This window comes from Neolamprologus multifasciatus, chromosome 3 (genome assembly GCF_963576455.1).
Source record: "Neolamprologus multifasciatus chromosome 3, fNeoMul1.2, whole genome shotgun sequence".
Classification (NCBI taxonomy): Eukaryota; Metazoa; Chordata; class Actinopteri; order Cichliformes; family Cichlidae; genus Neolamprologus; species Neolamprologus multifasciatus.
Genome location: NC_140441.1, coordinates 15,959,020 through 15,985,221, shown reverse-complemented (window position 1 = coordinate 15,985,221; position 26,202 = coordinate 15,959,020). Strand labels below are relative to the sequence as shown.

General features: G+C 41.3%; 1 protein-coding gene and 1 long non-coding RNA gene across 6 annotated transcripts; one reads left to right on the top strand and one right to left on the bottom strand.

Annotated features, from left to right (window-relative positions):
- The first annotated feature begins 335 nt into the window (after window positions 1–335).
- LOC146521794 (uncharacterized) lies at window positions 336–4,988 on the top strand. 3 transcript variants are annotated; one of them, XR_014870364.1, is made up of 6 exons: window positions 336–971; window positions 3,370–3,479; window positions 3,650–3,709; window positions 3,809–3,899; window positions 4,066–4,223; window positions 4,876–4,988. It is a non-coding gene; the product is annotated as an uncharacterized LOC146521794 (long non-coding RNA). The 3 variants fall into 3 exon arrangements; XR_014870362.1 differs by having other exon boundaries at window positions 336–976; XR_014870363.1 differs by having other exon boundaries at window positions 336–976; window positions 3,650–3,721.
- Window positions 1,618–26,133, bottom strand: synpo2a (synaptopodin 2a). 3 transcript variants are annotated; one of them, XM_085138569.1, is made up of 5 exons: window positions 25,829–26,126; window positions 18,363–18,514; window positions 16,509–17,188; window positions 12,068–14,967; window positions 1,618–8,340 (listed from the first exon to the last, which is right to left on the bottom strand). In XM_085138569.1, exons 1-5 carry the CDS (start codon window positions 25,934–25,936, stop codon window positions 7,747–7,749), a joined length of 4,434 nt encoding a protein of 1,477 aa, XP_084994695.1. In that variant the 5' UTR covers window positions 25,937–26,126; the 3' UTR covers window positions 1,618–7,746. The 3 variants fall into 3 exon arrangements, with proteins under 3 accessions (XP_084994695.1, XP_084994687.1, XP_084994677.1); XM_085138561.1 differs by having other exon boundaries at window positions 12,008–14,967; window positions 25,829–26,125; XM_085138551.1 differs by lacking the exon at window positions 1,618–8,340 and having other exon boundaries at window positions 10,030–14,967; window positions 25,829–26,133.
- Between the last annotated feature and the right edge of the window lie 69 nt (window positions 26,134–26,202).

The window sequence follows — 26,202 nt, the reverse complement described above, 5'->3', positions numbered from 1 at the left end:
AATAAATATGCATACATTTTACAATTAAATATTGTAATGTTGAAAATGTCTGAAAAACTTAGATTTTACGGTATTATTTGAGTAAAACTACATCTTTTGGGGTTGTGCACATTGGAATTCACAGTATAAAGCTGTAGATTTTTAAGCAAACAAAAACATTCATTTTTACAGAAGCAAGATGTTAAAAAATAGGGTCCACCGTAATAATACAACCAGTAAATACCATTTTTTTAAAAAAAGGAAAAAAAAGCAAATATCTGCAGTGAAAGACAGTAAAATTGATAGTATTTTTTTTTATTTTAAAATTCAGATACTGATATACAGATTAAAAGTTAGGCCTGCAGTATATCATTGTTAACCTTCTGATAAAAAAAAAAATCAACAGCAAAAGAAGATGTTAAAAATAAAGTTCATGGTTGTGAATAAAATTGATTTCAATAATCTTTTTTAATTATTATTTTAAAACAACTCTATGTTGTTGTGTTTCACGCCATATTATCAGACCACCTTAAGTGGGTCCGCCTTAAATTTTGAGTTTGTGTGATCGCTGTTGATTGGTAGCTAAACTGCTGGTAAACTGTGTACAGACGTTTTACGTTCGAATTGCAGAGAAAAAAAAATTCTGGTAGCAACATTGTGCAGTATGAGCGAACCATTTCACCAAAAAAAGGGGAAGCAAGGCAAGACGTGGCTGCAGCGGTCTGCAGACGTGACTTCTGATCAAATTCGAACCTCCTCCTAAAGAAACAAAGAGCAGCATGACATTGCGGGATGACGTCACCTGAAAATGACCAATAGCGCGGCGCGCTGCTGAGCTGTGTGCCAACCGCTCTTTTTTTCATGCAGGAGACTCAAGTTGGCTTCGCTAACGGACACAGTTTTGAACTCCTATATTAGCGCCATTTATTGCTGCTTGGACCACAGCATCTTCGGAATTTGTAGACATCCTGGCAGCTTACAATTAGTTCGAGGTGAGGTGAGTACATGCAACTTCAAGTTATCTCTGTTATAAAAATCTACCAGCCCAGCGTTTATAGATAATTTTAGCAGTTCGTTTTTTATGAGTGAGGTTGTGAATTTAGTTAGCATTTGTGAGTTGAGTTAGCATTACTGTCGCGAGGGAAGCATTGCTCTGGATCAGTTTCTGTGTTTGGCGTGCTTAATTCGCTAGGGAGGAATTACTAAAGTACATGGAGTTATGTTAACCTGTAATTTCTGTGGTAAGGTAGTTCAGTCATCAAGGGGCTACGTGCTTCATTGTAAACTGCATCGGAATGAGCCATGTTGTTTCTTTCGGTGTATTGAAGCAGGCTGCAAGCAGACATACGACAGGTATGGCGCGTTTAAGGCTCATTTTTACCGAACAGTGTTGCCAACTCCTTAGTAAGGAAAATCGCTATTGGCTGTCCTAAAAGTCGCTAGAAGTCGCCAAATGACGTCATCGCCTAATTTGCATAATTTGTCATGCTAATGTAATTGTAACCTACGTTGTTGGAGAGAGAAATAACGTTGTGGAAGAGACATAAAGTGAGTAAAAAACGTCCTAAATGCAGTTAGAATTTATTTAGAACTACAAATTAAATTTATTTGAGCAATTATTGTTTTTTAATGTCACAATTCCAACCCTGCTCCTTTATCCAGGCCTGGACTGGCAAAAGTGACCCGAAATTGGCACTCTGGTGGAGTTACTTTGTGTGTGAGAGTGTGTGTTTATAAGTAGTTTTAAACCTTGTGATCCACAAAACAGCCTAACAGTAAAAGAAGAACTCATGCGCGATTCATTTGCAGTTTGGACGCACAGGTGTGAACGTCTCCTGCCCTGATAGCAGCTGGGGGAGGACTATCCTCCACCCGTGAGCGCTTTGGCACGGGTGAGGCGCCCACGGCAGCACCGCTGCTTGTTGAGAGTGAGAGCGATACGCGTTTTCACGTCAAAAAGTCGTCATAAATAAGTCTCCAATAATACCAGAAAAAGTCGCCAGATTTGTCGCTAGTCGCTTTTTAGAAAAAGAGTCGCTAAGGGGGTCTGAAAACTCGCTAAATATAGCGACAAAGTCGCTAAGTTGGCAACACTGTTACCGAAGACACTCTGCCCCCACCCATGTCACTGGTGTGGCGGTGGTTTCTTCGTTTACATGTGCAATGGCGATGTGTGAACTCAGTGTCAGAACTCTAGAGTTAATAGCTCATCTGAAGAGCCATATTGTGGAAGGACACGTGGTCACTTGTCCAGTAAGAGGATGCACAAATACCTTTAGAGTTAAATCATCTTTTACTGCTCACATGTCACGTAAACACAGAGAGTTTTCAGACAGCAGCATTGGTGATTTATATAGAGAGTCTGCATGTCAATCATCATCTGTTCCAACCACATCAGATGATTTTGTACCCTTGATTTCCGAGCCTGCTGCACAGTCTATTACAGATGAAGATAACATGGAAATGCCCCCTGAATTCTGTGATCTTTTTCTGAGAAACGTTTCACTATTCTACTTAAAATTGCAGGGTCAGTTTCTACTGCCTGCTTCAACCATACAGAACATTGTGGAGGAAATGCAGAACATACATGAGTTGGGACAGACATACAGTTTGGGTAAACTCGCATCACTGTTAAAAGATGACACATCATTATCAGAGGAGGACATCAACAAAGTTTGCGAGTCTGTCAAAAGCTATGATCTTTTTTCTGCATGTCATACCGGGCCATTGAGGACAGTGCACTCCAGAGCTCAGACCTTTAAAAAAGCCTTCAACTATGTGGAACCAAAGAAAATATTTTTAGGGAGAGATGAAAACAGAAAAGATAGGTTTGCCTATTATGTGCCTTTAAGAGAGACTTTGAGATGTCTGCTAGAGTCTGATCTGTGGCAGAAATCAGAAGAGCCCTCTACTGAGCCTCCTGCTGATGTTCTGTGTGACATAAGTGATAGTAAGCTGTTTAAATCAAATGATCTTTTTGGTCAAAACCCATCATGTCTCAAGCTAGTACTCTACCAGGATGCCTTTGAAGTCGTTAACCCTTTAGGCTCTGCAAGGACAAAACACAAGGTATTAGCTGTATATGCATCAGTGGCAAACTTGCCACTTCATGTACGCTCAGACACAGATCACATGTCTCTTGTCTTACTGTGCAGGGAGAAAGATTTTAAAGAGTTTGGTCATGCTAATGTGTTCTCTGAATTACTGGCAGACTTGAAAGAATTGGAGGACAGTGGGATTGTTGCATCAGATGAAACTAGAGTCAAAGGAACTTTGTTTTGCATTGCTGGTGATAATCTGGGTTCTCACTGTATTGGTGGCTTCACTGAAAACTTTAGTTCTTCAAAGCACTTCTGCAGGTACTGCCTGATAACGAAATCTGAATTTCAGGGTGCTGACCCAAATCTGTGTGGACCAGAACGTACCAAAGAGAACTACAACTCTGCTGTTGATCGCCTCCAGATTGACAATACACCAGACGTCGAAGGAGTGAAGTTCAGGTCAGTGTTCAATTCACTGAAATACTTCAACGTTTGTATGCCAGGCTTGCCACCATGTCTAGGTCATGATATCTTTGAGGGAGTTTTGGCTTATGATATGGCACTGTCTCTAAATCTTATTTTGTCTTTATTATGATTAAAAAGGTTTGTTTTGTTCCTGCCCTTTTCAGACACTGAATTTGAGCAGAAACCATAAGGATACTCAAAGGACCTGTGACTCTCAGGAAATGGTGAGATTTCAGGTCATAATCTTTTTTTCTTTTTTTTCCCCCATTAAATTCATTTTCCTTTTTCCCTTTACAATATTGCTGTTTTGTTTTTGTAAACAGCATCGAATGAGAGGGACAGATGAAACAGTTTCAAGACAATGGCAGGAAAAACATGCTGAAGATTGAAACAAACCTTGGCTGGAAATATTTGGTATGTGTTTTACCGTAAATCAAATTGTTGAAAAACATTCAGCTACACTGCAACACAGGGAAACTTGATTTGCACTTATTTTGTTACTTTCATTTCTTGTCTCATTATTTTTGTCAGTTGTTATTGTTTATGGTGTATGCCCTTCTTGTTTTCTTTCTGAACGCAGAAGGTATCTAGCCAGTCCACAATGAAAGCTTCGTTGCACCCCATGAGTCTTCTGGCAGAAATGATGGCGCCTGTATTCTTTGGTTTCCCTAAACATCACACCCTGCCTGTTTATACGAGGCTCTTCAATTAAGTCTGCACCCAAAGATTCAATAAGAGGTAAGCAGTGGTATTATTCAAGTTTTGCTAAAGAAAGATGGACAGGAGACACTAATCTTAATCAGCCGAGCTCAGGTTCATGTCCAGGTGAGCAGTTTCATACGCTATAAAATGTAGATTGAATGATAGGTGTCATCACCATGCATTCAGCCATTAACTTCAAGTTCTCTGATAAATCAATAGGAAACTTAAATATGTTTTCCAACAAATTCTGATTGTGATTAGGGCTGCGTTGTCTATGTATCACTTTTACATAAGTAGATTTAAAGGATAACTATTGCCAAAACGCAACCTGGGCTGTTTTTTTTTTTTTTTTTTTTTTTTTCCTCTACTGTATTGATTTTGATGCGCTCAAATTTATGCCCCGGCCCCCTAGTATTCCCATTCACTGGCTATTGACCACAAAACAAAATCACGGTCAATCTCAAAAACGGCTCGTTTGTCGTAATTATGCTTTTAGATATATGTTTGTTTACAGTAAAAAAAAAAAAAAACAGCCCAGGTTGCATTTTGACAATAGCTATCCTTTAAGAATGTATATTTTACACTTAAGAAATCATTTATCATTAGATCTGTTTTTGGCAGCACGTTTTGTTCATTTCTGTGCATTTTGCTCAAGCACTGATCAAACTTTGTCCATTTTTTGCTGCAGAGGGGATCCTGCCAGTCCAAAGTGAACTCCTGATGGACATTGAAGTACTCCTGCAGAGCTTGTATCTTCGACACCATGCGCATTAGAAACTCCACTGAGTCCTTTCCTTCACCAAGGCAGGACCCAGTGACTCATTACTGTTGATAGGTCAGGGGCAGGTAATATTTTGTTTCATGTTTATTCATTCCTCCATGGATTACCAGCCATATATATGGACACATGCTGTATTCTCAAGATCTATGCTGTTTTGTAGGAATAGAGAAAATGATATGTTTAGTCTGTTTTCAAATGGTATGTCAAATTTTCTCATTGTTTATCAGTAATATTCACTACCTTGGTTATATATGAGCATCTTTAGATTTTTCTATATTTAGCGGTTGCAAATGTACAATGTACGGTAAACCATTTATGTTCCTCATATTGTACTGTATTTTTAGCTGTAAAATACCGGCAGCTGTGGTTGCCAGGAATTTACCGTAAAATGTATCTGGTCAAAATAAAATGCTGTAATTTGTTACACAATTCACTGTGTTTTTTACTGTCAAAGGTTTTAATAAGGTTTAACATATTTCTGTTATTTTTACAGTTATTTACAATAATAGGGTCTATCCTATTACTGTTAAATTAACAACAAATTACTGTAAATATTATTATATTATAACTTTTTTTTACTGCAAATATCCGTAAAAAGCTATGGAAAGTTGCATTTTTTACATTAAATTGCTGTATAATTGACAAATATATTTGTTTTTTTTCTATCATGATTTTGGTAAAATAATACGTTGTCTACCTTAAAATTTAGGGTTACAAAACCAGTATACCGTATTGTCTTTTACAGATTCCACATTTTTTTTCACGGTATATTCCTGGCAACCACAGCTGCCGGTATTTTACCGTAAATTTGACTTTTTTTTTTTTACAGTGTGGGACACAGAATAATAAGAAAGTTATGTCCCAAAAAGTTGATTCTGTTCATCTGGACATGGCGTGACTGAAGAAGTCACTTGGATGAGTTATGTCCAGCTGAACAGAATCAACTTTTGGGGATTTTCTTACTTGGATAATTGAGCGCGCATCAAGAAAATAAAATTACATGTGCTACAGTGCTATGCACTTTAACAGGCTTCACCCCTTTAAAAAGCATTTGAACCGCAAAGTGTTTCCCAGATCCAAATTGGTGGGGAAATACTTGCTTTTTATCGGCTCCGTCTGTGCCCTTATCTCTCATTCTCTAATGGTTCAGCTACACTAGGTACCCACTGTTGTTATGTAACATCTGGTCACCATGGGAACTGGTCTCCCTCTCAACTCCCCGTGCTGTATATGGAGTGACCATTTGAGACAACACATCTTGCAAAAAGCTTCACGGGATGGCACAGCAAGCAACAAATGGCCCCGAGCACAAGATGGAATAGACAGCAAAGAGCACAAAAGGGCAACGTCTTAAATTGTGATATTTCACTGCATTTATTTTATAGAATGCTCTACATGAATCTATATCTTTGCTTGGAACAGAAGTGGATTGCTGTATTGTATTACAACCATAATGTGTTGTTTGAATGGAAGTGATACAGTAAAACAATCAGAGATTGTTACACTACACTATAGTACATCTGCATAAAACACAACACTGTGTAATAAATCTTATTTGCATTTATGAGGTTGCTCAGTGAGAATCGCATTAGGACATTATGCGCACTCTGTGGAAACACCAACGTAGCTTTAACATTTGGAGATGATTACACGTCGATAGCAAAAGCCCAAACTAGAAATAAGCCACAAGCCAACTGCACGGTGTAAGCAATCGCCCTGGCAGCAGTAAACCTTCCATAAACTAAACAAAAAACTTTTTTGTAGTGTTGATTAGATTTCATTAGTATGAAGCGGTCGATGAAATTCACTCCCAACAAAAAGTTGTCAGTCGTTTTACATACTGCATTTGATTGTCTCCTATACAGTATATACTGTTATGTATGTAATGCTAGACGGTTGAAATGTCTATTCAATTCAATTTTATTGATATAGTACCAAATCACAAAAACAGTTGCCCCAAAGCACTTTATACTGAAAGGTAAAAACCCTACAATAATACAGAGAAAATCCCAACAATCAAACGACTCTCTTTGAGCAAGCACTTGGTGACATTGGGAACGAAATACTCCCTTTTAACAGGAAGAAACCTCTGGCAGAACCAGGGTAATGGCCACATACCAATGCATTACTGAAAATACACCTATTGTGCACCAACAACATCACAGGTTATGGCACCTTTTCCCAAAATAATTGCATTCTAGCACTTGAATCATTTTCTTACCAGAGGACACCACAAATCCTGCATGGATTTTGCAAAACAAGCAAAACAAAAAGAAAAAAAGAAAAGTGTACACCCATGGTAGCAACCTACATGGCAGATGCATGCATCCACAGCAAAATATCAAACTCGGATTACTGGAAATCCACAAGCTCAAGAACAACTCAAGAAACAATCTTCACTTAAAACCTACAAAATGACAGGTGTCTTTTTTTTTTCCAATCACGGATAAGTCCACATATGCAAACAAATGCTTTTTCCACCAAAGATATTGATGCACTCTCTCTAGCCACTCTAAACAACATACTCATCTCTTTATCTAATCAACTAGTCTTCCACATCAGTGTGTTTGCCATCCATTTTTCCCACATCTTTTCTTATTTAATTTTGGCATGCAAATATCTTACAATAGAATGTATTAAAAGGTTCTCTACCAGTTAACTTTCTGTCCTTTTCTAACAAGCTGTTGTTTTTTATTTCCTGACTGCATGTGAATGTATTATGAAACTCGGAATAAATGAGATTTGACTCATTAAAGACCACACAGGCTGAACTGTAGTCTACCGCCTCCAGCTCCAAGTGTTGCTGGTGTACAAAGACTTGTAAGTTTGCTTTCCGAAAGGGCTCTTAGACTCATATGAAGACACCGAGGGCCTCGGGTTAGCCTCTGTCACAGATTTCTGAGGCTGCCACTGTCTGGGCAGCGACCTGTAACCGGCATGACTAACTGTGGTGGAGACAGAGCTCCTTACTGGCGACACAAACGATGGGAGCGAAGCTCGACTCAGGCTCCGACTTTGGCTCCAAGTCTGGCTGCCTGTTTTCTGCGGTGCTTGGTAAGAAACCCTGGCTTTCCACTCTGCTGGCGGCTCAGGCAAGATTTTGCGCTGGGCTGCCAAGCGCACATTCGAAGCAAGGGTTTGCTGGAGGCTCTGGAAAGCAAAAGCTTCATCTACCAGGCCCATGGGATGCCGGGAGGCAGCCTCCCATGGTGTGAGGGGCTTTTGGCTTTTTTCCATCCAGGATGTCTGCCTTGCTGAGGGAGTTGTGGAGCCCAGTGCTGGGGGCTTTGGGGAGGAAGAAGTTGAAGCTGACTTCTGGCCCGTGAACTGTACTCTGGCTGGTGGAGAAAGGGAGTAGCTCCTGCCAGGGGCCTGTAAAGAAGAATCCAGACATGTTTATTTTAGTAAGGGTTCATTTGTGTTCGGCTCTTTGGCCAAATCAAATTAGCTTGGATAAGAGTGAGAAGCACAGTAGCTCCCTGCCAGGATTATTTCTTTAAAATGCAGTAATACATGTATAATTTACTTGTGTATAGAAGATCAGTCACTCTCTTATTCACAGGGGGTATGTAAATATGGTACGTGTGTAAAAGAGTTCTAGGACATGTCATACTGCAGCCAGTGAATTAAACTGCACTAGCATTTGTCTAAACACATTTTCCCGCTTATTAATCAGAGCAACTGGTACATGAAAGTGCATAACCTTCTGGAAGTATAAGCCACATTCGGCTCATTTCCACTTAATATAGTTTGCTAAACAGCAACAGTTTGAAAGAATAACGAGATGGAAATGCTAAATGCCCAATACCAATAATATCCCCCTCTGTGCTGCAGAGGGTTATGTGGGGTGAAAACACAGCTATACTGCACATAATCTCATCCAATGCCTCCTGTTATGTATGGTGGATAAGCAGAAAAGACAGTGCTGCCATCATCTGGTGAGTGATGTGCACTGTCAGCTGATAAAATATGGCACAAATTTAAGAAGAGAGAAGAAGAGCGTGCAGAGATAAATGCTAAATCAGTCAAGGGGAATAAAGTCTCTGCTGCTCAGGTATGCGGTAGGCTTAAAATGCCCACAGGAGTGGTCGTCCTGGGCACAAGAATATATGAACAGATCAGCAGGTCATATTTTTACTTTGCTGAAGGAGACCGATAAGATGACTGTCCATTTGCACATGGTTTATGTCCTTCTATGTGCCATTTCTGCCAGATTTAACATGCTCAGAAAACGGGCAGAGCGTAACAGCTGGGCTCCTTACATTTTGAGACAGATGTTCAAAACAGTCTTTAAATGCAGGAATGTTACATCCTGATTTATGGTTTGGCTAAGGTTTGATTTAGGGCATAAATAGAATATTTATCTTGTACTTTTCTTAGTAAAACAGAAATAATATGAAGGAAAAGGTGTCAAAGCTTGGTGTATTAGCACTATAGGGCATGAATGTGTGGGCTCTAAAGCAAGAGTAAACATTTGCTGTCTCTCTTTTATTGTCTTTTGTTTGCTGATTGAAGATAAATGAATCGGCATGGGGATCAATTCCCTTCAGAAATAGTCGGTAAAATCCGCTAACTAAGATTATGAAATGATACTAATACTTTCATTCAATATATATCTGCTCTTTTTCAAACTCCATGATGCAACATGGGTATATATTTCAGCTGTGCTCACTCACTTGACCATAATTATCCAGTGAAGTCACAGCTCTAATAATACTCTTCGTAAATGCATCATCACATGGTCATTCTGCAGGAATGTGCATCTCAAGTTTCTAAACTCTCTCTTTCTTTCTTTCTTTCTTTCTCTTTTTTTTTTACAAAAAGGAGGTGATTTAGATAATTAGGTGCACCTTGCTGATAACTCTTGAAAATGGAACCACCAGATGCTGTGGTACGGACTAATTTGTGACTGATTTTTCTTTTTGTTGACAAGGTCAATAAGGACAGTATTTATAGTGAAAGTGGAGAAGTGGTGAAATTCAGCAAGACAACAGCAAAGAGACTAAAAATAGAAGAAACCCTAAAAGCATGTTCAGAGGACAAAAGAAAAGGAAACCAAACAAAGATAAAAGACAGTTTAATGGCACTGCAGTGAATCATACAGAAAGTGCACTATGAAGAGAAACACACAGACACAAAAAGAAAAGAACACAGAGAACCAAAGAAGCGACCCTGTACCAAAAATCAACTTGTGAGCATTACCAGGCTGGTTATCCTTTCAATAACTCTTCCTTTCTATATCATGTATCATCTGTTCACATATCAAGACAAGGAACAGATGCATAATGGGTAAATCTATGAGAGAGTGATAGACATTACATAACTGTCTCTTATCAGGAAAAATACTATGGCAGTCTGGAAGTTGGTAGCTTTCACTGGCTTAAGTTGAAATTTAAGCCTACTCTCTGGACCTCAGAATCTCGTCTCATGAGGGACTTTAAATATAGTGTCTAACATGACGCAACAGCTGGTAGAGAGCTTTAAATAAAACCCAACACACTTAAGTAGGTCCTACCAAAAAGGAATTGGGGAAAGTACTGGGGAAAAAAGAAGTACAGAACATTTTATGTTTAAGGTAAACAGTGTTAGTTGTCACAAGTCTGTCTGCCGTGTTATTTGGCCTAGAATAGCCTAAAATCCCACTGCTGTTACATAATCTCCGTACTCAACATCTGACGTTACACATTAAGCCTTCTGCTTGATATTATCACAGGCTACAGGCGCCATCCTTTTCACTTACCCACATACAAATACTTTTAGTATTTGCTTAAAAACTTTTTTTGGTCTTTTTAAAATGTAATTATTTGTAATATTAAGAACATTTTTCATTTTCCCCTTTAAAAAAAATCAACCTGTCTTGACTTATCCAGTTCCACTGAATCTTTTTCTCTCACCCTTTTCTTTCACTTCACACTGAGCATTAGGCTCCCCTACATTCTTATTAATCACACAATTCTTTTACATAAAATGTAATGAATTTACATTTATTACTTTGGCATAATAAAATATGTTTACAATTATTATGACTATGCTGCGTCTGATAAGATATACTAAAATTCTATTAAAATAGGATGTAAGTCTATCCTTATAGTCTTAATTTTATAGATATTCCTTTTTTCATTAGCTCTATGAACTTTTAGACTAGTAGGTTCTGCCCTATGACAATAAATAGAGCTGGTAAGGAAAATAGTCCATTTGGCGGGGCACAAAACCTTTAATTCAAGCAGACGTCAAATAAGTCATGATTCTACAAGAATCACTCTTTATCAACTGCTGCAGGCTTCCACACCTGAGCTGAACTCTTATTAGCTGTAAACTTAGGCTTGGGAGCCACTCCAGGGTTACCACCAGATGCAGACTCGGGCCTAGCAGCCACAGGGAAACTGGGAGCAATATAGCTACTAAGAGGCTGTGGCTGGTAGGGCACTGAAGGAGCTGCCAGATAGGGAGGGCTATTGGCTGGCTGGTAACCAGCTTGTACCGAGTGTTGGTAGGGAGAGTTTGGAGACTGAGGGGCTTGGGGATGATAAGCAGGTGGAGCAGGTTGTTGATACTGTTGGTTATATACTTGCTGGTATGGACAACTAGGAGGTTGCTGATAAGGATTAGAGGGGGGATAAACATTTGGTTGGATCTGCTGATACTGGCTATCGTGCATCACAGGCTGCATTGGCATCTCATAGGTTTGTTGGGGGTATGGGGCACCAAATGGTCCAGCTGGCTGGACCGGGGGCATTTGCTCATATCTGATTGGTTGGTTATCATCAGGTGGATTAGGAGGCGAACAGCTGGTCTTAGGTGCGGAAGGCTTGGTAGCCTCTGCTGCTGGACCAAAGATAAAGAGTGAGGAATTTAGTTGATAGGGTTGATGTTTCATGACATCTATTACATTAAGAGGTTTAGGAGCCGGCATCTGTTTCGCTTTGTCTTTTTTCTTTGCTTTGGTTGAGGGGCTACTTGAAGGGGGTTGCTTTGTTGCTGCTGGGGGATAAAAAGGTGATTGAATAGGGTTATATGCACGTGGAGGTGGAGCACGTACATTGGGAGTGTATTTCCACTCATTCGGTAAGGAAGCTGCTGGTGATGTTGACCTGCTTGCCTTATTTGCTTCCACCGTCTCAGAGTCCACGATATACTTCTCCATTCGAGACTGCCTCTTTGCAAACATATCAGCTCCTTTTCCTTTAACAGCTGGCATCTCAAATGCTGAACCCTGGGATGATGGGTTTAAGACAGTGGCCATTGGGTTGATGGGCGATGAAACTCTTTGACCAATAGTGAAAGAGTGCATTCGCTGTGGCGGAGTAGGAGGGGATCGGCTTTGTGGAACATTTTGTGGTGGTTGCCAAGGTTTTGGAGAGGGGCGAGTGTTCACTGTCAGTGTGGAAATATTCACAGGTTTTTGCTGTGATTGTGGAGTCCAGGCATTCACAGGTGTCTGAGGCTGTGTCTGAGCTGGTTGCCACGTATTTATTGGTGGTTGTGGTGGACTCTTTGATGTAGGCTGTTGCCACTTTGGCTGTGGTGCTGGCTGGGCTGGAACAGGTTGAGCCCATGGAGACTGATGGTGGGCCTGATCCTGCTCTTGAGTCCAAGAACTTATGTGGTGTTGACCGTGCTCTGGGGGGTGTTGAGCCCATGGAGGCTGAGACTGAGTCTGGGCAGGTACTGGCGCCCATGGATTTAAATTGGCTTGAGGCTGTGCTTGAGGTTGCGGTTGAGCTACTTGGATCCAGGGTGGCTGAGCTTGGGGTTGAGTTTGTGATGGGGCCCATGCATTCACTGAAGGTAGCTGTTGCTGTTGTGGCTGAGCTGATACCCAAGGTGGTTGAGGCTGACCTGGTGCTTCAGTCTGTGGCCATAATTGTGGAGGAGCCTGATGTTGTGCTTGCTGAACCCATGGTGGTTGTGGCTGGGATTCTGGTTGTACCCCCTGAACCCAAGGAGTTTGTGCTTGGGATTTTTTATGGGGTTGTTGCATCCATGGTGGTTGATGTTGAGAGTCTGTTTGTGATGGCTGTGTCCATTGGTTCTGTTGTTGTGGCTGCATTTGTTCTTGGGCTTGACTCCAGTTGGGTTGCATTTGCTGTAGATGTGGCTGCTCAGTAGAGTGTGCCCAAGGTGGGTGAACCTGCGGCTGAGACTGAGGTTGCTCTTGTGACTGGGCCCAGGATGGCTGAACATGTGCTTGGGCTTGTGATTGCTCTGGAGGCTGTGTCCAGGACTGCTGAATTTGAGGGGTCCAAGTACTTGTGGGAGGTTGCTGTGCCTGGTTCTGAGTAGGCTGATGTGATACCCAAGGTGGGTGAGGTGAGGACTGTCTTGGAGGTGGTTCTGAGGGCTGCACTTGAGCTGAATGCCAAGAACTTGAAGATAACTGTTGTTGCATTTGTGTTTGAGCTGCACCCCAGGTAGTCACAGCAGATGACTCAGACTGCAGTGTAGAATTCATATGACCATTTGCCTCTTGAGCTACAGCTTGTGTGGGCTGTTGTTGAGATTCGGGTTCTGGGAGCGGCCATGTGTGCTGTTCCTCTTTGTTGGTACTGCCAGGATTCTCCTGGGGTGCGGCAGGGGGATAAGACTCAGGGGCAGGTGCAGGGGTTGGCTCTAGTTCTGGAGCAGAAGTAGTCTCTGCGGTGGGGGCTACAGCAGGTGTGGATAGACTATTTTCAGCACACTGAGGCATCTCCTGGTTGGTTGCTTCTATCTGTGAGGACCAAGGAGGTGATGTCGGATTGATCACAGGCTTTGGGGCAACTGGTGGAGGAATCTTGTGTTTGACTCGCTGAGACTGAAGAAAATTACAAGCCTCGGCTCCAAGACTAAGATAATCATCCTCAGGTCCTGATTCAAACCCGGGCTTTTTATCACCTTTGTTTAGGAGGTTCAGCAATGCTGGGTTTGGGGATACTTTTGGGGCTTCCTTAAATGTGAACATAGGCTTGGCCGCATTCTTTTTCCTTGAATCCAACAAAAGTCCCGTCCTGATTGCAGGAGTAGAAATGCGCTCATCACGGGAAGCAATCTGCTCTCCTTGACTCACAGAATCTTGATTGGTCCCACTCATTGTGTGAGAATAAGGGGTGGCCGCCATGTTGTCTGCTGAGAAAGGCTTTGCAGTACGATTGCTGAAAGAGCTCTGCATTTCATTTGTTTGATGTTGGACTGTGCCATTGACAGTTGCTGAATACTGCTGCATTTTTTGTTGCTCCTGATGATATTCTTGCTGCTGGTGATACATTTGCTGTTGCTGATAGTGACTTTGCTCATATTGCTGTTGCTGATATTGCTGCTGATATTGTTGCTGTTGTTGGTAGTTCTGCTGTTGCTCATAGTGCTGTTGCTCATAGTACTGTTGCTCTTGAAACTGCTGGTACTGCTGCTGGGTTTGCTGGTGCACGTTTACATCCATGTAACTGCGGCCTTCTGCAGCCGACTGCATGTAGGAATGCTCCACTATTTTCTTTTCAGCCTCTTGCACTGCTTCAACGGGGATCCCTTGGCGCCTAAGCTCCTCGTGTTCGGCAGAAATCTCATCCATCCTCTGGCGACGCTGGGCAAACATCAGCGCACCCTTGCCTTTGGTTTCAGGCAAAGATTCCATCTCTACTTGGTTCTTCAAATTCCTTTCGATTTCAAGAAGACCCTTGTCCAAGGTAAAAGTTAGCACACTTTTGCCACTGTGGGTGCTAGTGAGAAAAGGCTTATCTATGTCAGAGTCGTTTGGGGCCACAAGGATAAATTGAGGAGCAGAGGTTTCTTGTCTGCTGTCTGGGTTTTCCTCGTACTCCTCGTCGCTGTACTCTGGCTCGTCTTCTCCTGTGCCGTAGCTCACGAGCGTGAATTTCTTAGCTCTCTGACGATGCTTCTTGAACATCAACAGCCCCTTGTTATTGGGGTTGGTCGGAGCAGCCGTAAGAAGAAGGGCAATTCGTTTACATTTGGACTTGGCTTCCTTTAGCTGTTTCTCTGAAATGCTCTCGTTGCGCCTGAGCCCTTAACAGAGAAGGAAAAGAGAGACAGTCGTGTTTAAAAAATGGCTAAAATGAATCCAATTTAATGGTACTAAAACCTTAAAGAATTACAATCATAAAAACATTTAATCTGTTAATCTGAATTTACTTAAAAAATAAACAGTTCGTAAAGATTTTGAACAAGAGACTTTAAAGAGGCTTTACAAACTGCACTAAACACGTGACTGTAGTTAATATTTTTATATCAAATGCTGTTTAGTTTAGCTCTCATCACCTTTAAAATAAGAAGCAAGCCACAAAGCAGTTTCATCTTGTAACGTTACTTTGATATTAACCTCATCCAGCATTTACAGCTAAAGCAGATACAGAAATAACAGTAAACTAATAATACAGCTTGCTCTGTGGTTGAACTGATCCAGACACTCAGCAAATAGACTGTAAACTGAGCTATTTACAGATTCATTCACACACAAAAAATGATACATTACATATTTTCTCAGTCCACACATTACATTTACATACTTACATACTATTCAGCTGTGATTTTATCATTCAAATAAGCTCATTCCCTGGAACATAATACACTGGCCCATAAAGCAATAATGAAATTCTCCGACCCATGTCTAATATTCCCATTTGTACACTCAATCACTCATCCAACCCTGTAAAGTAGCCAAGAATAGGAAGCAAGAAAGATTATTTTAGCATGCATGCAATAAATTCACCAGGACAGCAACGCCTTTACCAATCCTTCTGTGTGTTGGCACGCAGTCTACTTGAAAGAAAAAAATAAAATAAAAAGTTTTCTTCCGAAATCACATTTCGTCCAATCCGACAGTCACGGAGAATGCGCGCCGAATGCGATCGCACAATAACACCAGCGGGCTTACTTTTTTATATTCTTGCAAGACTAACCTGAAGGTGGAGGAGACAGCGGGAGTGAGCGACAGACTCACTTTTTGAGCTTAGTTAAAGCACTCGGTTTGAAAGGATCAGGTAACAGGTCTAGGGGAGCACATGCTGGTGTCTGTCAAAGGGCCACTTCTGCAGGCATCGTCAGCGTGCTGGGGTTATATTTATGTCTTCTACACAGCTCAGAGGAACGCCCCGGTATCCATATTCACCATTGCCTCTCTTTAAATGGATGGTTTTAATGTTTTATAGGGTGCAGATGCTTTTTTTCCCCCCGTATACATACAATCCATTCTTTTTGTGTCTTTCTCTTGTGATAGTGAATTCTTATATGATAAGACTTTGTTAGAAGCTCGATCGACCCGCAATCCTATAACTTTGGTTCTGAGATAATTCAGGTTAGATCCGGATGCATCTCCTTCCTTTCAAAGGAATGAGCACCCCACCCCCCTTGCAGTTGCAGTGAGAGACTATTTTGAGGCGTACACACACTGGACATCAGGCTTTGGAATGCACACGTGTTGACAAATGTAATTTAGTGCTGAAGATTACCCCTCTTAAAGAAAAGACAGTTATCCCCACTCGCACACACAGAAAGAATGCACACGAAGGTAATACTGGTGCAGGTGGAACCAGTCCAAATATACTTACTGGCATGCCTAGCCCGATGCTTGTTGGGTTTGTGTTGAACTCCTTCAGAATCAGACTCCTGCTCTTCTGCAGGACTGCAGTCCTCTTCTTCTCCTTCACTTTGAGAACCAACTGTTTCCCTGACCCGAGTGCCACCTCCACTCTGGAGGCCCCTCCCTACTCCCGATGCCTCCAAAATGACCTCCACCTGCCCCAGCATTAAAGGGGAGTTGAGAACCACTCCATGATGGCTTAGCGGCTCCCTGACGGAGCGCGATGCGGTGGCGGCATTGGTGATATGGACAGCCTCCACAGCCTCCCGGTTTGAGAGGTCCCCATCAATACCACGAGCACTTCCGAGCGAGGCGCAGCCCACATCGTCCAAGGTTTGCTCAGACAGGGACACCTGGAGCTCCACCATGTCCCCGGGTGAGAAGCACCGCTGTACTTTATCATCTTCTTCCTTAGATGAGGGGATATGTAGCTGAGTGCAAAGCAGCTGGCCTTCCTTGGAAAACTCTGTGTTGATATTAAACTCTTTGCTGTAGGTCTCATCCGGGGATTCGGGATTTGGGATTTGGGATGTTTGCTTTGGGGGGAAGATGTGAAGGGTGGTGCTTTCTAAAGTCTCACCAGCAGAGGCCCTCTCACTGCAGTGCATTTCATCCGATTCATAGTCTTCAGTGGGGATGGAGTGGTATCTTTAGAAAAGAAGACGGCGAGATAAACAATGAGTGACGGAGTAAATGTGGTTTTTCTTTTCATTATTAAAATGAACTGAACTTGAGGGAAGGCATGAAAACAATTACTTATTGATAAATGTCATTGGTTACATTTTTTCCTCTTCTACAGTTTGAAATGTACACTTCCTGTTTTCCAGTAGTGTCAAAACTTGGACAGATTTGTTTTAGACCTGTGTTTTAATTAAATCTCTAAATAGACTAAAACTACCAAATTTACACCTCTAAGCAAGATACAGGGGTGTTCACTCGACAGAAGCAGGCATTTCAGCACTGGATTGAAGCCCTCGTTGTTCTGCTGAAGTTGTCAAAGCAATCAAGGAGATTTAATCTCGATGTAGAAAGTGAATCGAAAAGGTCAGGGCACCGAAGTGGAAAATAATTACGTTCAAACACCGACCGCTCTGCCTAATTTCGACTTTCAAGGTCAGTTTGGAGCAGCATAAACTAACGTCATTATGCATGACAGCAACTGTGCTCAAGTCAATTAGCCATTAAAGACCAGCTCTTGTCTCCAAATGTAATCAACTTCTGTCAAACAGCAAAGTTGACGCGATCTGCTCGGAATCAACTTTAGTCTCCCTTTAAAGCAGCTACACAACAAGCAGTCAAGGCCTGTTAAAGAGAAAGCGGGATTATCTGAGGACGTGTCACTCTGATAAACAGACTGGCACTGCCAGTTGAGTAATGGCTGAGCAGCTGCATGCCAATCAGACACACAAATCTGCAACACCTTGGCAAAGCCACTTGGTAGGTTCAGCATGGTCGAGGCACAGGCTAAAACACACGCAGACGTGGTTGCATATGATCACAGAAACGGGTTCATTCAAGTATGCAAAAAGGCCACGTGTCATAAAGCTCCATGCTATCTAAATGCTAATAAAACAGTGGAACGATCAGTTTTCCCTGCTGCTGTGGTCACCAAGGACTTACAGTTGCATGGCTCAGTTGTCACAATGCAAAGGCTCTGCGGTGTAACTGATAAACCTACATTATTTTGTGTTTTACTACCTTACATTATTACATGTTATCCTATGAATACGGTCCTGTGCCTTTGTCTTCTGAAACTCAGGGTTTTCTAGGCTTCGCACAAGTCTCATATGATCTCAGTTCAGCGGCTGGCATGCTGCATTACCTTCTGAGCAGCAGCTGCAGACAGTCGATTGATGTGTCGATTAGCGCAAACGCTTGTAAAAGGGTGAGGTCAGCACACGGCTCCCCGTTGATTGACACCACCTCATCTCCATCCTGTACTCCAGCCAGGGAGGCACGACCACCCTCCTCTACCTGCAGAAGACATTTGGGAGTCAGAAAAGAAAGTTTGATGTGTAACTTCTTCACAAACAGCGTAGCGGGGTGCAGCATCAGGCAATGGAAGGATAACATGTGATAAAGACCTGCCAAGAGTGAGATCTTCTGTTTAAGATTCACGAATCTCGGCTCTACAGGTTGTCATGTTTGAAATATTACCTGTCAAAAAGCAGAAATCAGTTTCACAAATTCATATTTTTTCTGGGAAATAAGATAAGAAAAGTCTTTTTCACGTTACACGAGGTGAAAATGGACGTCCAGTAAAAGCCAGTGTGAAGATCAAGCCAGCCAAAGTGTGCAGAGGAATTCAGACTGGACCATTAACATTTTAGAGATATGAAGAGAGCATGCCGGCAGCGTGATTTAACTTAACATAATGTACATTTGGCACCAAAATGTACAAACACTGACATAGGCTAGGTGTTTAGTAATAAAATTGTTAATTCTACCTTGAATCTTGACTGTGCTGCTGCATATTATTGCTGTAGTCGAGCTCTGGGCAGAGCCATTTAAAGGGCACCTCTTTACACAGTTAGACTAATGACTGATGGTTTCATTTTCTTCTAATTGGTTCCTGGAGCCTATAAAATGGTTCATTAATAAGAGGATTTAATAAGGAGAAATACCTCATAAATTCAGCACAAAAGGCCACTCATACAGCTAGGGGGATAAATTATTACTGTAGTACTATGCTATTAGAGGATTTGGTTTCAGAAGTTATGTTAAGATATTTTGCCAGTATCCCAATTACAAAGCTTTAGGAAGGTTTCTCAGATATCTTAAGACTGGCAGCCGTTTGAAAATGTTGATTCCTTTCCTTTACGCTTTATCTTCGTCAGTTCTAGATTAAAGACCACATGCCGTAAAAAAAATAAACCCTGTTAGTGATAAAGTTATGCTTTTAATAAGCATCTTTGGCTAATTTTCCTGAGGGATTGATTTAGAGAACTTTATACTGGCATCAAAATCAATACAGTTAATCTCTGCCACCAAACACAGGGAAGGCACCATGATTTTCTACTGTTACAGAATGTCTCTCTGCTGAATGATTTAAATCAGGGGTCTCGAACTCCAGGCCTCGAGGGCCGGTGTCCTGCAGGTTTTAGATATCACCCTGGGTCAACACACCTAAATCAAACGATTAGTTCATTACCAGGCCTCTGGAGAACTTCAAGACATGTTGAGGAGATCATTTAGCCATTTAAATCTGCTGTGTTGGATCAAGGACACATCTAAAACCTGCAGGACAGTGGCCCTCGAGGCCTGGAGTTCGAGACCCCTGATTTAAATGATCTCCTGACAAGCTGCTCTACCTGAGCACTTGTACAACATGCCTCATTCACACAAGCCTTTTTTTCTGTGGTGCTTTTCTATCTAACATTCACACTCGGATTGATGCATCAAAGACCAACTTGGGGATCTGTAACTTGCCCAAGGATATTTATCAAACCACCAGCTTTCCAATTAATAGAGGATCTGCTCTATTTCCTGAGCTGCAGCCACCCCGTTAGTGGGAAATCAACCCCAAAAAGCTCTTATTCACAATCACTATGCTGTGTTATTAGGGTGAAAATACATAAAGTGAATAGCTGTGCAACATCTAAAATGGGGATGTCAAAGTCGTTTATCACATACTGCCAGCTTTGATCTGAAGTGGGCCAGAGTGGACCAGTGAAACATGATAAATGGGTAAAATTACAGAAAAAAGTTCTGACAGTTCACTGCCCAGGACATTGTTCAATATCCTGTAATTCTAAAAATATAAAGTTTTCATTAATTAACAAAAAAATGCTGGTGAAAAACATAGTAAAAAAACAACTGTTTGTCATCATTTATCTATAACTTAATTACTTTGGTGTAGTAAGAAAAGTTGTAAAACCTGAAAATACAGGTAATGATCCATGTACTCATTTTCCAAAGCTGTCCAGGGGGCCAGTTCTGGCCCCCGGGCCATATGTTTGATACCTCTGGTCTTAGAATAACAATGCTTTACAAAAGTGTCCTGAAACTTTGTGACTTTCATACTGCAAACGAGGCAGTTCTACATAGCTGCAGTGAAACAACTTCATCACTAGATGGAGATGCACACACATTTTACAGCTGATGGGGGGAAGCGAAAAACCTCTGAGTGAGATTTCATAATATAGAAAGGAATCAAAAGTCAAAAAAGCCTGACTTTACTTTGTACACCATTTTTGATTTCAGATATTTGCTCAACCATTAAAACTTTCCCCAATGAAACCAGTTGTAGTCTTTCTTCTTTGGATGATCTTTACTTTTGCCCATTGCTTATATTTAAATATAATGCAAGAATGATCCTACTTTGTTATACATTTCCATCCTCACTCCAGTTTTTCAGAGCTAACAGCGAACAAAACAAGCCCTATATGGCAGCCAATGTATCCATCCCTTTGGGACTCGCACCTACAGGGAGGACGGTTACTTCTGGGATGCCACAGCAACGGTCCACACTCCAAAAAAGGAGGGGAAAGATTTGTCGTTGTCTCTCCTCACAACTCAAAGATACACAGTCCGCCAATGTTTACCACACAGCTTACAAAGAAAAGCCTCAGATATGCACTAAGTGCCCTTGAGAGGATAGCAGATAAATGCTGTGTAGGTTTCTTCAAATGGAGGGGAACTTTTCGAAATAATTGGCCACATAACTATTTTAATGTGGGGCTGTAACAATGTCTGGGTAGCCACTTTTCAAATGAGATATTTAAGTGCCTTAAACCTAACAGAAAATCACAGGAAATACAGGAACGGGTGATGTCTCTGCCTACCTCCGTGTGGTTCCTGCCTTTCACAGCTTTGAGCAATTATTGTTTTTAGATTACAGGCAGATATTTTCCAGGTGTTTCACATTTAGCAATAAAACCATGCTGGAAGATTTACATTTGACCCTCCTGTATGTTCCCCTTGTTTTGTGTTAGGTTATTTATGCTATCAAGATTTTAGCTTTCCTCTAAATTTGCATCATTTCTTATTATAACTGTATTTCCTTTCATTTGAGCTGTATGTGTCTTGAGGAAAGATACATTTGTTTTTTTCTCATGTGCATGCATGCCAACCATAACACACCAATGAAGGCACTGAAATAGAACATAGATTACTTATTATACATACATGTGGAAGAAGATTACTTTTTTTTTTTTTTAAACTTATAATATTCATAAATCATTATTCTTCATTTCTGGCTTTGATGTTTTTTCTTACAAAGAATAATTAAGCCCCCATTTAAGATCTAGCTATAAATCTGTTATTGTTTGTGTCACTGGTAGACGTTTCTCTACAAATAGTAGTCTGCTGTATTTTTTTCTATAATAAAGTTGGCTTTTAGCTGTAATTGGGTTTTATTTGCAATCAGTAGCAGTAGCGACAGTTTTCCATTTGTTATATCATCTGGATGTATGACTAATGTATGGAGTAATGGATCTGGATTGACATCAGTTCCCAAAAACTGCCTACTGTCTTTTTTGAACAGCTTTCCAGAAATTCAAATAATTCTTAAAGATGTCATGCGGGCACAAAATAGATGAAATACAGTTTCACTGCTTTGAATGAAGATTTGCGTCTCATATCGTGTATCCTCTTTTTTTTTTAAAATTGAATTACCTGGCTGTAAATCCCAGAAAGTTCACTTTTTCAGTGTGTGCGTAGTAATGCCCTGCTCAGTAAAATAAGCCTTAAACTCAGATTAAACTAAACTAAATAAATAAATGATTTATCCAAGAACAGCAACATTTAATTCATCCATCATCTATAACTCAACCAGTTGAAGGTTGCAGGAGTATCTTCCTATCCTATCCCAGCTGAGAAGCAGACACTCATTCTTATGCATGCCTTCAGACTGTCGGAGGAAGTCAAAGAGGACCAACGTAGACACGGGGAGGACATGCAAACTCCACACAGAAAGGTCCAAAAGGTCTAAAGCAACAATCCTAACCACTGCACCATCACGCCACCTATATCTGTGCACCACTCCAAACATCACACGCAACTTCACAATCAGCTATTTTAATATTGCCCTCACATTTGCACTGATGTGAGGGGAATAGCTGGACTCTGACACAAACATCACCTCTTTCACAATAAAAGCAACTTTAGAAGAAAGCAAGAAAAACAGTATTGCAACATCCAAGAATTTTTTTTTTCTGTCACAAATTAAACACCACACACTTTGGGGGGTTGACGAAGAGCAGGAATGCCGCAAATACAAAGCTGTTTGAGCACTGGCCCTCATTTGTTTAGATGATGTGAAACAGAAAAGAGGAAAACAAGCCCAGCCAGCCATCGCGTAAGGTCACTGCTTTCTCCCAGGATTGGAAATGAGATGGCTTGTTGCACAACACAATGCCCAAACTCAGATAAGTGACTGAGCTGTGAATCACTCTGCTTAGTCTGGGAAAACAGCAGTGAATGACTGAGGAAACGGCTCATTGGCTCATTTCTTGGCAGCTTAACGAGGTTCCTGTGGCGCACTATTAGGGCCGAAGCATCAGCAACAAAAGCCGTCTTTGCTCTGTAAAAGGCAAAAGAACAACTCATAAAAGTTTTTATACTTTAACAGACTAACAGATTAGTTCATGTATGTAAGAATAAACTCGTGCAAACTTTTAAAAGTCTTTCATGAAGATCACAGTTATCACTGCGTGCTCCTTAACTGATCTGATGCATGTTGACATTTCACATACCGAGATGGAATACCTTAGTAATTAGGCCAAAAGGTCTCCTGATCAGGCTGGTGGGATTTAAACTCTCTTTAATTTTTATATTTTTTGTATTGGAAAATCTTGCATTCTGCATCACAGAACAAACGCAGCTTTTTCACCTCGGTGCGTGTTAGTGAATTTGACACGGCTTTGTACTGAGCGTGCTCCTGCAGCTTTAAAAAATAAAGTGACCTCATCAACTTTGTACTCAAGCCAGGACTCCAAATAAGAAGAAAAATACAAGCACCCTTATATGGACAGAACCTTTTAAGAGGGGATACAGAGCGCCTTACTCTGTGTCGCTTGTCAGTACACTGAACAGTCACTTTCCCCCAGGAAACAAAACACGGTGTCCACGACATTCAGCAGAAGCATTAAAAAAAACACACATTTTTTATCAGACGCGGGAGAGCCTCTAGCTCGAGAGCATTTGTCACGATCTTGGTATGTTTGTTTCTCTTTTTGTAACTTCTGACTAACAGACTTGGCTCACTCACAAGAAAAGTTTAAAGGTATGTTTAGAGTTATGTCTTCCAGATGAGGCAGACTGGAACTGACCCCCCCCCCCCCCCCCCTCCCACACACACACACAACCCCAGATGTCCCAAACTGGGGCATATGTAGCTACTTCACATTAATAGGCCCATACTTGAATGTATTCACAGCACCCGTTTGTTAACACACGAGAACACTTTGGGTGCAAGGATGCTTTAAAAAGCACATTTATGTCTGAAATTAGGCAGCACAGTTTCACGAGAAAATTAAAGCTTCGGGAGGCATCGAAGGGAGAGCAACTTTCTAAATAGCTTTGCTTGTTTTACCTCACGTTAAGTGCTGTTTTTGGCTTAGAGTTGTGAGAGGGGATATGGTAGCTTATGTGCAATATTTGCAATTTTTTTTCTCAATACAGTCTACTAAACTTTATGGGGTATTTCTCTCACTCAAAGCTAACAAGATTTAAGAGTTGTTTATTGCCCACAGGAGATATTTGTCTTCAGGTGCTTTTGCTGATGCTTTTATTCTGACATTAGGCAGACACTGAGTGTCAGGCCTTGCGTGAGGGGGGCATTTCATAGGAAAAAGTGCCACTATTTAATCAGACTAATCATATAAAGGACAGAAAGCAACTTTACAGATGTGGCTTCACTTGTTGGAGACATGCTAAACATCTGTCATGAAAATGATCTGCTGAGGTTTTTGGATTCTCCGAAACTTTCTCCCGGTGGCGCTTCGATGTCGCAGGAATGTGGCTTAAGAATTTTTTCTTTTTTTACATTTTTTTTACATGCACTCTACATGCACTTTGGAACATACAGACCATATATAGACCTTAAGCAGCTGGTCAAGGTAACGGCACCTGGTTTCACAAATACTGTGCATCACAGTGTGTGCAACACTATCCCATGTCTTTAAGGCAGATTGGTTTAAGGTGATCCAGCCTTTCAGTGATCCTTACACTCACAAAGATGCTCATTTATGGTTATGGTAAAGAGTAAAAAAGCTCCACTTAAGCTTAAACTTTCATTTTTCCATCCATCTACTTGTTTATTTGAACGCTTGAAAGCAGTAAACTAAGTTGGCTGGTACAATGGCTTTTACTGTATTATTAATTTTTTGAGTGAGTTATTGTATGCCACACTGTCCACACTTGCATAAGGTGTAAAGCTTTTAAAAGTGACTAATTAATTATGATACTAATTTAAGTATCATAATAAGCTTTAAACTGGTTTCCATGATCACTGGCTGCAAAATGACAACGTGTGATGGACAAACGAGCAAATAATAGGAAATAACCTAAAGAGTACAACATATATCATCTGTCTGTGTACATTTACATTACAGTATGTTAAAAAAATGGCCTCTGCGTCTCATCAGAAAGTGGCTACATCAGCAGTTACCTCTAAGCAGATAAAACCCCGCACCTCTAAGGTTTATTGCCTTATTATCAGGCTAAACAAATGTCACGCAGCTGAGTCGTTCTTACAGCAAAACTTCAAATTTGCCTGTCCTCCTCTCTATCTCTTATTTGAATTCTTTTTGAAAGGGATATTTGCATGATAACCTCTTAGTTTTAGCCGCACTTGTTTTTTGTTCATACTAAAACGTAACACCTAGGTGTTATGCACACATACCTTCACCCTTCAGTCTGGTTCTGGTTGCTTTCTTGCTTGAAAAGTCTTTGTGACTGAAAACAGATCATACTGCCCTCAGCTTCACACTCTCTCGTGGCCTTGACCATATAAGGGTGCCGAGGAATCTCTCACCAAAACACAGCCAACGCGCACAAAAATGCAGCGGCAGACAGCTCTCTCCCATCAAATTTCAGACTTTTTTTTTTTTAAAGTCTCTGTTTTTCTGTTTTTTTCTGTTTTCCTGCTGAATTTCTCACCTTAAAAAAGAAACTGTCGTGACTCTGGAGAAACAGAAACTTTTCCAGGATCTCAACAACAACATGTCCACAAACTTTCATTAGGCTGTTTATCCATCGTTGCAGTCTCACTAGCATTAGATTAGACAGGCATGACCCTGCTCAAGTGGTATTAAAACATCCTCCCACGCACGCTCGCATACATACCTGGAAAACTAGAAGAGGTCTGTAGGTGTCCCCTTCTCCCTCTCGCAGGGTGAATCCCCAGGGCGCACCATCACGCAGCGTTACGCAGATGTAATCCCCGGTGCCCATGCTGCACGCAGCTCCTCAGCCAAACTTCCACGGCGCGCTCATGGAGCTGTCAGCTGGGCCAGCAGCACTTAACGAAAAACCACATCCACCGCACCGCTGTAGCCTATAACCCCCATCATCTGTCCTCAGAGTCCAGCCCGTTTTGGAAACGTCACTGCGCACGGACCCGCCTGCCGGCGTTAAACGCAACTGGTGGTGGGTGTAACTCTCACTACTTCACCAACATCCCTGAACATCATATTCAAAGGGAGATTTTGGCCAAGTGA